The sequence below is a fragment of the Maniola jurtina genome, chromosome 1, assembly GCF_905333055.1.
Source record: "Maniola jurtina chromosome 1, ilManJurt1.1, whole genome shotgun sequence".
Taxonomy (NCBI): Eukaryota; Metazoa; Arthropoda; class Insecta; order Lepidoptera; family Nymphalidae; genus Maniola; species Maniola jurtina.
In genome coordinates this window covers 4,702,065-4,714,281 of record NC_060029.1, presented here as the reverse complement: position 1 = coordinate 4,714,281, position 12,217 = coordinate 4,702,065, and the positions used below count along the sequence as shown (strand labels likewise).

The window sequence follows — 12,217 nt, the reverse complement described above, 5'->3', positions numbered from 1 at the left end:
TTAAAATTTCCGGTAAGTGGATTTTGTTACGCTGCGATTCCTGGAGAAAAACAAAGGTGGTGGTTGGAAATTCGGGGTAGGTGAATTAATTACGGCTAGCAGGTAAGCTGACACCTGGCTGCCTGCCCCACCTTCCGCTCCGTTATCAAATTAACATGTGGTGCGGATAATATTGTCGCACTTTTTAAATTAAGTAATATTCGTCTGGCCTCGAATTTAATTATGCAGTAAAATAGATTAAAAAACATATGTGGGCCTCGTGGGAAAATTTTAACTCGTTAAACATTCTAGGCAGGCGCGCCATGCAGAAAAAGCAAGACACCAAGTAAGATGAACCAACACTGCGCAAAATGTCGCGGTGTTATGAAGGATTTGTGTGGTGTTGTGTGGTGCGTCTTGCTTTTTCTGTAAAAACGTTTAAAATACATTTTAAGGTACACGTCCTATGTAATTTAAGATTCTTACTAGAAAAGGAGGGATCCTTTTCTAGTAAGAAAAGGATCCTTAACCTTATTTATGAGGGATCATAAATAAGGTTCTCCATCTGCTGCCCAGCATACGTTGCAATGCCTCTTTCAATTAATTATTGTTATTATAACTTGCCAGTTATTGGACTTCGATAGTACTATGTCAGGCACCTTCACGCAATTGCAAACAATAACTGAACAAACAAGACATTCGGATGAACAATGCATGAACATATAGATTATAGGACCATAACGGACACACTAAGACTAAGTAAGTCTAATAATTTATACTTATAAAAGAAGCTAACTTCAAACTTAATGGATTCTACCATATATAGAATCAAAAATCTACCTCATTCACCAATGCAACCAATGTGCCCGTTAGATATAATTAATCATGACCACCATAAGTTTCATCTCAAGAAGTGGTAATGTGGGTGTAAGGTGTGAACTGTAAACCATTTAACCAACCTTTTGGCCCACTTCCACGGTTGAGCTATGTTGAGCTATTGAGGCTTTGAGAACTATATTTTCATTAACTACTTGACGCTAGATGGCGCTACAAAAATAATTGTTTTATTACATTTTAATGCCTTATTGACGAAGAACGCGTCAATATAATGTTAAATTCCAAGTTATAATTCATTTAGAAAATCCATTTATTAAAGAATATATAAAGTAAAAATATATTTTATTTTACACCGCCATCTATGAGGATTGTTCTTCAATTAGTTTACATTCTTAGATGGAGCCACTAGTACCTGAAGACGATGCGTCGTTTTGACATTTTAATTTAACCTCAATCAAAATCCGAAAGAATTGGTCGCCATTACAGATCATCATTATAACAATTTCGTAGTCTTAAAAGAAATTGCTTGTGTCAAATAAAGGCGCGTGATTTGTTTGTTTTCAATTTGAAAAATTAAATAGTAACAAGTGTTTTGGTGTAATTACGGTAAGGAAAGTTGTTATAAATACACATTTAAATCGCTTTAATTATGTACACAATTCACCTTATGTCATTGATCTCAAAGATTTGTGTCCAAAATAAACAGTTTGGGTTTTTTTTTTGTGTGTAAGATTATGTTATAAAACTTAATATTAGGTAGTAGACTTTTAACTTTATAACTATAACTTCTTCCCTTTTATCAATATTTTCGTCACTTATTAAATACTTATTTATTTTTACTTTCATTGTTTTTTCTGTCTATATTTAGTAATTTAGTTTCATCCAAAAAGCACACCTACTTCATAATAATCTATATTTCTTTTGATTATATTCTAGATGGCACCTCCAAAAAAGATAGTCAGACGACAGCAGGAGGTAATGATAGATTTCTTGGAGCAAAATATAGATATGGCCAAAGGCACTCCAGTGAGCTCTCCTATAGCAACTGCGGCCATGAAAGAGAAGTGGATTAAACTCACAAGAAAGCTTAATTCTGTTGAAGGAGGCGATAAGAAGCCGGTCCAGGGTTGGAAAAGGGTAACTATAATTTAATCATGCTTTTGGCTTTATGCAAAGTCAGGGCTCGTAAATGTAGACTCAAATAAGTGCATACACTTGTATGTGTGTTAATGTGTGTAAACACACATAAGTTCTGAAACTCTTATGGTACATAAATACTTGAGGACTCTAATGGTCTTCTAGTATTGTGATGCGGCTATGCAGATCCTTAAGTCCCAGTGTCACATCGACCATCGCCAATCTTTAGTGGTTGCTACTGTCTCATATTGTTTCCACTATCAGCTTTTATTCTTACATAGAGTTAAAAAGTGGACCCAAACATGTGAAATGTAATACAACTCAAGTCGGAAACTCAAGAATTTGTGATACATTACTTGATACAGTACATTACACTCATCTAGAGCTGTTTTAATATTACTAAAACATTATTATGAAACTTATATTTATATACAACCTGCAACAAAAACTTTCACCTATAATAAACCTTTAGAAATAGTAAAATATCTGTGCTCTACTTTGACAAATATATTCTTATTGGATTTTGTATATTTTCCAGTACTGGTTCACATGGCGACACAGATGCAGTAAGAAAGCTGAAAATGTACACAAAATTAAAACGGAAACTCCGAAAGATCTGCACAGGTTTCTACCCCTCGACGAAATTGAAGTGCGAGTGTTACAGTTGAATCAGACGCGGAAAGTGAGACCCATGCCAGTCGTCGAATTTGTCAAACAACGAGATTCAGATTCAGACCAAGAGCATGACCAGGATCAGGAACAAACGCAACAGGTGTCATGTGTTCAACAGCGCACTTTCCCTATACAAGTTCAATTAAAGGAAATGAATGAGATAAAAAACAAAAGACTAACGACAGGTGAAGACTATTTCATAGCTAAATACTTCTTAGTTTTGTGTCCATGAAACTTTTTGTTATACTAATAATTTAAAGACACACAATATCTAAAGGCAACAGTTCCAATACAGTTAGAAGTTATAGCTTGTATTGTATGAAGGCCTTTACTGTATACCCTATCTGTAGAATGGAGTTAATATAGCGCTCTCTCTCCCTAATCCCATACAAAAACAGAGAGAACGCTATACTAACTTCATTCCATTGATATGTTAGTATAGCTCTGTCTTTGCTATGTACCGATTCAATTGATAGAGCTAAACGGAGAGAGCGCTATATTATTTTCACGCCATGGATAGGGTATAGAAATAGAAAGATATTTACTCAAATAAACTTTTACAACTGCTTTTGTATCATCAACAGAATCAATCTCTCACGGTTCGGAATACATTCTAGATTGCATATAGGAAATGCAGTTTCAGAAAGGCCAGGAACAAGTCTAGGAAAAATCGGCATTTCTGCTACAATGTGACTATATCTCTGTGAGCAAAACACTGGAGAAAAGTTCAGCTCACATTTTTCTAATCGCGCAGTCCTGTTAAATTTGTTTCTGGCCTAAGATGGTTAAAAAAATATCATAAAGCCTGGTATCTGTTTAAGTGGATCAGAGCACAGATGCGTTCAGCCTCAGAGCCTGGTGTACTTTTCATGCGCTAACTACCCAGATGTTCGCTGGCAAAAGCGTATGCAATAAACCCTGCGGTTAACGCACGCGCTTTCCTGCATCGTCTCGCTCGTTTGTGACGCACGCGTAACACGCGCAACTTTAACATTTTTTTTTTAAATAAAGAATATTAGCCATGCTTATCATGACTAGTACTCCCATTTCCCCTCCAATTAAGCGTAAAGCTTGTGCCAGGAGTGGTTAATTAATACTATGCGTAGACGCATGCGTTATTGCATGCATTGCTATTTGCTTCGGCAGCTTATATGAAGCATACCTCTACGCAAGTTGAAAGTGCAGCGATGTAGTTAGACTTGGTCTGCTAAACACATCTCCACCCGATTTCATTTTGCAGATACCAACATTGGCAGACAATACTACATATTTTATTCTAAACAGATGAAATCTTCTTTTCAGATTATAACTCCGGATCAAATTCTAACAGACCAACTTCACCACCGCCACCACAATGGGCCTTAGATTTAGAAGACCGCAGGATAGGAGCTGAAGAACGTATGGCTGATGCTTTAGAAGTTATCGCGAACACAATGAGGATGCAGGAAGAGAGGCGTAACATGCTCGACGAACGAATAGCCGACGCTTTGACGTCCATTGCGGGCACCCTACAGGAAATTAGCAGCAGTTCACAACACAAGAATTCAATGAACCATTCTTCACAACCAGTGGAAGATAATGAAATGAAAAATGTATTATTTCTATAATTAATTAGTAACTCATATATGCACAGACTGACACAACTATTGATCGATTGAATAGTAATAATTGAACGTGCATTGTCAGATCTTCGAATTTGATGCGAAATATACAGAAGAGAAGAATTATAGAGAAGACACGCTATTAAAAAAGGGTTTATGAATGAAATAAGAAAACCTAAAGAAACATGTTAGATGATTGAAAAAGGACTTGCCTGAAGAGATCCAATGGTTAAAATGCAAGATTTTTTATCATGGTAAATGTATGGTCCTGATGAAAGAAATGACTATAGAAGACTTGGCGAACTGAAACTAACCAAGCTGTTACACCTTTCGCTTGTAAATAGCATAGCAAAGTTCTATATTTATTTAACTATAATAGGTATGGCAAAAATTCAAAACTAAAAAGATACCAATAGGTACTTTGACACTTCACAAGTTATTATGATTAGCATTAGCAATGGCTAAGTAGGTATATACTAAATTAATATAGTTTATTTATAAATAAATCAGAATGCTATTGAAATACAAAGTTTTTTTATTGATCTCACCTTGATGGGAAGTGGAGATGTAGATACTCGTACCAATCAACGTTTAAATCTCCCCCCATATTATGAATGCGAAAGTGTGTTTGTTGGTTTGTTCTTCAATCACGTTGCAACGGATCGACGTGATTTTTCGCATGGGTATAGTAAAGACCTGGAGAGTGACCATGGCTATTTTTATCCCGGAAAATCAAACGGTTCTCACGGGATTTTTAAATACAAAAATCCACTCGAGCAATAAATAATATTAGTATCCAAATAATGTTATTTGTAGCTAATTTTAATCTTTAGGCTGAAGCCACGTAGTCAATAGGTACATATTTTACGGGTGAATATTTAATTTACAGTCTAAACCAAAACTCAAAGTGAATTGAGCCGCTTGTTATTAATAAAACAGTTTCTTTCCAGGTATGGAGGCGTTAGAAACAAGTATCAACTATTGGGAAGACGCGCTGGCCGCGTTCTCCGTGGGCGCGCGCGGCGGAGTGACCGGCACTCTCGCACTCACCTCGCCCGAGGAGGCAGAGTTCTGTCGCGAGATACAGGACCTGCTGCAGAACGCTTATTTGTTGCAAGTAACTATCAACTAATATATAACTAGCTAAACTAACACTTAATTTCAAATCCCTGACGATAATGGGACTAAATTAAACTTAACTCTCTTAATGGGCTCTTCTCAGACTTGGGCGCGTTTGGAACCCTCGGAGCTTTAGTTTTAAGTTACGTAATTAATTATCACCACTATATCGTAACAATTTCGACCATCAAAAGGAGTTCAATTGTACCTACTTTGAATAAATGATTTTGACTTTAGGTTTTCCACCCAACCTCTTTTTCTTATAAAAATGGCTCAGTGATCTATGCTGTGTTAGAAGATTTCCTGAAAGTCATGTATCCATTATGTTCGTGCTCCAATTATATTCGGCGCGGAGCCTAATTTAGTCAAACGCAACCAAACCAATGGAGAGATAGTGAGCGAACATAGTGGTTTGGAGCGGTCGGCGTCGGAGCACGCAAAGTTACATGCTGCTGGAGCGTGATCAAATCTACTATTATGGAGCGATTGCAGCTAGGCGCGGAGCACAATTGGAGCGCGAACATAGTAGATACCTACCTCAAGATTTGAAGTGATTAGTGGGACTGGCAGAGCGCCCGCCGGCTTGTTGTAGCTGGCGCTGATAAGTGCTAGTAACTAAAGGCTGGAACGATGAATGCATGTCGCATATATGTATGTCGCAGGAGCGTTGTGAGCTGTTGTTCCTCGACCAACGGTCCGTGTTGTTCCGGTCGGAGAGCGGCGGCGGTGCGGCGGAGAGCTCGGCGGGGCGCCGCACGCGCCTGCTGTCGTCGCACACGGCGTCCGAACACACGCGCAAGGAGCACCACTCCAGCGCCGAGTCCTTCGCTTCCGCTGAGGATCAGGTAGGTACCCTATTTCCTACCTCAGGAGTTTCTTTATCCCATTGAAGTAGGTATTTCTACATTGAGGATCTTTACATACCAATCCTTAGTGTGGTGATGAAGAGGCGTTTGTTCTGCAGTGGACTACAACAGGCTGATTAATCTTTTGGACCCGCTCTATTCGCACAAGTGTATCATTCCGACCCCCCAAGCAACCTTAGATCTCAAGAGTTTAGTGGACTGGTTAACATGTACCTATATCATGGAAAATGGGATGGTGCACCTATTTTTAACAGGAACCTAATACCTTTTGCAGGTAGCAGATCTCAGAGAGTTTGACGACTTAACAGAATCAGTTGCTGAACTAGAAAACTTGGAATTGTATCAGACGGCGGTCAAACAGTTTGAACAAGGAATTCCTTACAGGTAAGGCCTTAAAATTGATCAGAATTTTGGAGGTACCTAGAGGTCGAAATTATAATGATTGATTCACGTTCGTAATAACCTGGGTTTTTTATTTTCTAGCACAAGTTTATGTTTGATTGAATTCCGCACATGTCTGAAACGTGTTCCCTAAACAGTTGTATCGGATTTTTCAGAACTCTCCGCACCGAGGTGGTGCAGTGCGGCTCGGATACGGAGTTCCTGTGCAAGCTGCATTGCTTACGGCTCGGTTTCCAGCACGCGTTGCAGGACGCGAGTGTGCGCGCCTGGTTCGTGGACGCGGGCCGGCAAGTACTCACGGACCTTTTGCTGTTTGCGGACAAAGTGAGTTATTTCCAACGTTCAGAACTTTTCGCACCGAGGTGGTGCAGTGCGGCTCGGTTGATGTCAAAGTCCCGTACAGCTCTGCCCGCTCTGGCCAACTCATGAGCTCAGCTATAAATACAGCAAGATGCCTCAGACCATATCCATGTATTATTTGACCTATGCAATTTTTTCAATGAAAAGAGGGTACCTTTACCAACTTCTCATGATTGTATTGTTGTTTCATTTCATTTTCCAGGAACCAAAAGAATTTCTAGTTGCTTACGAAGAAATGGTGTCATGGACGAACGATCCCGCTAACTGGTCAGCCATTGAGGCAGAATTGAAAAGTAAAGGTGTTAAAGTGAGTTTTAAAAACTATCATCTTTCAAAAATTTCTGACATTGTTCTGTAATATCTGGTGACGGAATTAAAAATTTTAGAGGATCAAAATTATTAGTGGGGAAAAAATGCTTGAGCGGTCAATTGCCTGAAGTTTTTCTAGTTCACTGGTAGAAGAATTTCTGCTTAGCTTGCGTTAGTGCCAGATAGCATTCTTCCGAGTTTATTACGTGGCGTTGTATTCAGTAAGACGGTTGTCACAGGTGGTATCGTTCTACGACGTGGTGCTAGACTACATTCTACTAGACGCGTTCGAGGACCTCGCCTCGCCGCCCGCCTCCGTGCTCGCCGTGGTGCGCAACCGCTGGCTCTCCGACGGGTTCAAGGAGAGTGTGAGTGCTTACACTATCTCTTACACTCTGTATTGTTCTGTCCTTCTCTAACTTCGGTGCTGCACTACACCTGCTGGACTCGTTCGAGGACCTCGCCTCGCCGTCGCGTCGTGCGCAACCGCTGGCTCTCCGACGGGTTTAGAAGAGCGTGAGTGCTACAGTTATATCTTTTTTTTTTTATAAAGAATATTAGCCATCTGTATTGTTCCTTATACCTGGCACGGTAGATACTCGCAAGCCTACCAAGTTGGTTGTGTGTCACAAATAGAAAAACTGAATCCTTCTTCCTCAAAACAAATAAACACCGAGTGATTGCAGGTTGGAACTGCCTGAAATATGCCTAACGGAACGTTCCGGCGCTGCTGTGTTATGGAATAAGTGAGAAATCTCAGGTTCGGGTTCCTAGGTGGGACAATTTAGGATTTCTAAATTGTTATAGATATAATCTGGTTTCCACCAGATTCAGAGCCTATTAACTAACCTTTAGGCTTGCCCGGCTAGTAAATCAAGTTCATTTGCCACCCTGCCATAAAACCGTACCGCCAAGTACGATGAGAAACCCTGACCGTGCTAATTTCAGAATTTCTTTTATAGGCACTAACTACAGCAGTGTGGTCGGTCATAAAGGCCAAGCGGCGGTATCTGCAATATCCAGAGGGGTTCATGGCGCATTTCTACTCGATATCAGAACATCTGCTGCCCGTACTAGTGTGGGGGTTCCTTGGGCCAAGGGAGCGGTTGAGGGACGTTTGCGAGACCTTCCAGTCAGAGATAGTAGGCTTCATAGCAGACTTGTTCAGCTTCCAAAAGTGTAGATATACGACCGTGGACGAGTTCACTGTTGACATCATGCAGCACGCTCGCTCCAGGTTTGCCAACATCACAGACAAACTCGCCGAGCGGATTTAAACTAGCTAAATTATGCTCTTACATACTAAGCAAATGTCTTAAGTTGAGCGTGTAAGAGTTCCGAGCTTTTATTTCATACAAAACAGCAGAAAAGTTGTTATTAACACTTGACTTCAATCACATTTTCAAGAAGTACTCAAAAAGCGACTCGTTCGGCGCGTGCCGCTTACTGATCAATATTTATGTTAATTACTTAGATCAAACTATGTATATGAAATAGAATAAAGAAACGTATATCGTCACAAAATAGAAGTTGTACAGTCTTATTACCTCTTTGAAATAAAATTATGTTCACTTTTAGATTAAGTTTGAAATAAATATTATTTTCAATCCAAGCTAAAGTAGATCTTAATTCAAAGTGGTGTAAGTCTTATTTAGGGCAGGGACAACGCTAGCACAAAATTGCTCGCGAAAATTCTCTTATATTCACGCAGATGATATTGAAGCAGCAAATTTAGCTCTAGATTTGTCCTTGACCTACCTAAGTGGTCACATTTCAAATAATTGTTGAAGTACGACATTCCGTTTGCAGTTAGGCTTCGTCTCCACTGATAGACAAGTTGGCGAGTTTGATGTTTTGTTCTTTAACTACATACTTACTCGTAGAATCTCTGCTACTGTGCTATCACGGCTCGGCTGGTGTTACTTTGGTAACACTTTTCCTGTCAGTCGCCGACTCAAAAGCCGTAGTAATCTAGGTGCTAAATATTTGTATATTTTATATCTTTTGTTAAGCATTTACTTCTAAGCTTAAGTAGATAAATTGATCGCAACTTCTAACTTCTCAGTATTAATAAATCGATCATTGAGGCTTTAAGCCTCATCTCATCACTCAACCGATTTCAACGAGAGCATCTTAATTTGCAAATCGAGAAATTAAATACAACTTGATACTTATCACAATGCCATAAAGTGCAATTCAGCTCGCTCAGCGCTGCTGCGGACTAAAATTAACGTTTCTTTCTATCGCGTAAACTCTTCTCTCATAAGATTGAGCTACGCGAATGCCGTCGAATGGTGGGATGTCGTTTGTTCGCTGCGCTCCGCGATGGGCCTTGTGTGTATGGAGTGTAGAGCCAAGGAGCACGATCTCCAATATAGTGTCCATTAAAATGTGCTACATAAGGGTGGCGCTACAGTAGATCTAGGTTTTAAAAAAGAGCGGTAAAATAGAGAAACTACGTAACGTAATTTGTTGTGGATGATATACTGGACTGTCACTAACTATAAGCGTGCTTTAAGCCCTGGTCATGTTGTGCGACCATCTAGGGTTACAATAGAATCAAAATGTGGTTAAATGATTTATTAATTAGATTAAAATTCTAAAATATTGTAATCTGTTTTGGTTGCCGTATAAAATAACTAGTCTATACTCTAGTCACTAAAAATATTAAATTTACTAACTCAGCATAGGTACTTCAATCCGTTAAATTTTTCAACTCTGCATACTTCACTCCTTTGACAACTGATACTTTCATGCCGTTACCTTTGCTAACGCTACTGCCATTTTGGAGGGTTTTTGAACTATTATTTATGGTTTGTAGCTGGACACTTTTTACCCATAAGAGATCGTGCTCCTTGCCTCTACACTCCATACTAATCGCGTTATTTTAAGTTGTCGATAATTTGTTACGTTGAAGTTGTTACGTATGTATTTAGATTTTAGGTTATGTAAATCAATTTGTCTATAAATTATTATTACTGTTGTATTTGTTTTCGGTGGCAGCAATTCGTTGATATCTGTATTTAATTGTTTTGTAAATACAATATATTATATGTATCTTTGACACCTTGGAAGTTTTAATAGAATACCTACCTCTAAATCTCTTCATAAAAATATTTGGACTTATACTCAATTACTAAAATCTTAAGGGAAGTAAAAAAAACACAATGTTTATTAGAAAATTTAGTATATATCATAAATTTTCACAATACAGCCTTGCCTTTAGTTGGACGTAAAACAAAAATAGGTGTAAACAACTAATATAAAGATGATAATACTTTACCAAGAGCACCAGATGCTAATGATGAATTTGCCTAATATTCAGTATATATACTTTAAACTCTGAGTACATAATAATTTATATGTGACCCAATGACAACCTGAGTAAATATAAGAGTTTGTTTTGCAAAGTTTACGAAAATATTTGCATATTTGAAAAGATTTTAATAAATGGAAAAATAAACTTAAAGTCAAGTATTTAACATACAATATTGAATGATAAAAGGCTACCATAGGTTTTTAACAGTCTTAAAGTACCTAATATGAATATTTTCTGTAAGACACTTTAACAGTCTCATAAATAAAACACCTTCGCAATAGTTTTAACTCTTAAAGTTTATCAAAATTTTATTTATGAGTCACTATAAAGTATAAACATTTCACAAGAGAAAGCCCGACAATAACGTTCAAATATAAATGTTTTTTATAACAATTACCTATATAGTCTTTATTTGGTTTAGTTGCACAGCGATTTTAATATACTCTAATAATAATAACAACGTAATTAAAAAAATACCTGTTAATAGTTTTTATTTATATTTTTTAATAATTAAAACTCAAGATTGGCAGGCTTTCCCGAAAACAAAAGCTTACGACATAGTGAGAATCGACCTACCCACAGGACTAGACACTAGATACAAGTCTGAATATGAATATACAAACACACCAAGAAATGCATGCATTCTTCTTAAAATAAATGGAATCACTCTTTGACATCTGAAACTAACCGTTTCTTTGAGTCATTATATACAATAGAAGAAAACTAATTCAAGACACTCAATGGATCTTTAGAAAATTGCGGTTTTCTATTTCATTTGTTCCCGAAGTGGATATTAAATCGCATTAAAGCAATGCAATATAATTTAAGCATCTGTTAACTAAGAGATCATTGAAACATAGTAAACTGTACTTTTACACGTTTATAAAAAAGTGTCGATTGAAAATATTAGAAAATATTTATCACAATTTTCATTAAAACCAGATCCACATACGAAGTTTCAATAAAACGATGCGGTATACCATACCGACGCTAAATAAATAAATAAAATTATATTTTGGTGAGCTAATACTTTTAGTAGGTAATGAGTTCGCTAAAATTAGTCGCATTACATACAAGCAAATGGAAACGTCAATAGGACACGGACAGTTCTAACGATAATATTAATGGCTCTCGATAACAAGTGTAAATTAAAAATTTATAACACCCCCGACGATCCAAAGTATTTGAGTTTTCCAAAACATCATTTTCAAATAAATAATTATTATGTATTTAGGCAACGTCCATCTTGACAGCTTGACATTTGTCTATTGACATAATATTATGAACCTAACGGTTATCTAACCTTCTTTTCTACAAGAAAACTAGAAAAGAGCTGATAACTCTTAAACGGCTGAACCAATTTTTTTAGATTATAGCTAAGAACACTCTCGATCAAGCCACCTTTCAAACAAAAAAAACTAAATTAAAATCGGTTCATTCGTTTAGGCGCTACGATGCCACAGACAGATACACAGATACACAGATACACAGATACACAGACACACAGATACACACGTCAAACTTATAACACCCCTCTTTTTTGGTCGGGGGTTAAAAAATAACTACAATCTCGTTCGTTCGAAGCACATTGTAAGTGTAAAGATTAGCTGTATCAT

General features: G+C 37.6%; 2 protein-coding genes across 2 annotated transcripts in view; both read left to right on the top strand.

Annotated features, from left to right (window-relative positions):
* LOC123881118 (mitoguardin) overlaps positions 1-10,047 on the top strand; it is a 63,328-nt gene extending 53,281 nt beyond the window's left edge. Inside the window, exons 4-10 of the mRNA XM_045929716.1 lie at positions 5,177-5,343; positions 6,008-6,190; positions 6,486-6,595; positions 6,769-6,937; positions 7,176-7,280; positions 7,522-7,650; positions 8,245-10,047. Coding sequence (XP_045785672.1) covers positions 5,177-5,343; positions 6,008-6,190; positions 6,486-6,595; positions 6,769-6,937; positions 7,176-7,280; positions 7,522-7,650; positions 8,245-8,559 — 1,178 coding nt within the window. The 3' untranslated portion in view covers positions 8,560-10,047. The remainder of the gene's footprint in view (positions 1-5,176; positions 5,344-6,007; positions 6,191-6,485; positions 6,596-6,768; positions 6,938-7,175; positions 7,281-7,521; positions 7,651-8,244) is intronic.
* Positions 1,248-4,545, top strand: LOC123864149. The gene is made up of 4 exons (XM_045904428.1): positions 1,248-1,422; positions 1,753-1,953; positions 2,492-2,810; positions 3,928-4,545. Exons 2-4 carry the CDS (start codon positions 1,753-1,755, stop codon positions 4,230-4,232), a joined length of 825 nt encoding a protein of 274 aa, XP_045760384.1. The 5' UTR covers positions 1,248-1,422; the 3' UTR covers positions 4,233-4,545.
* Positions 10,048-12,217: the final 2,170 nt, after the last annotated feature.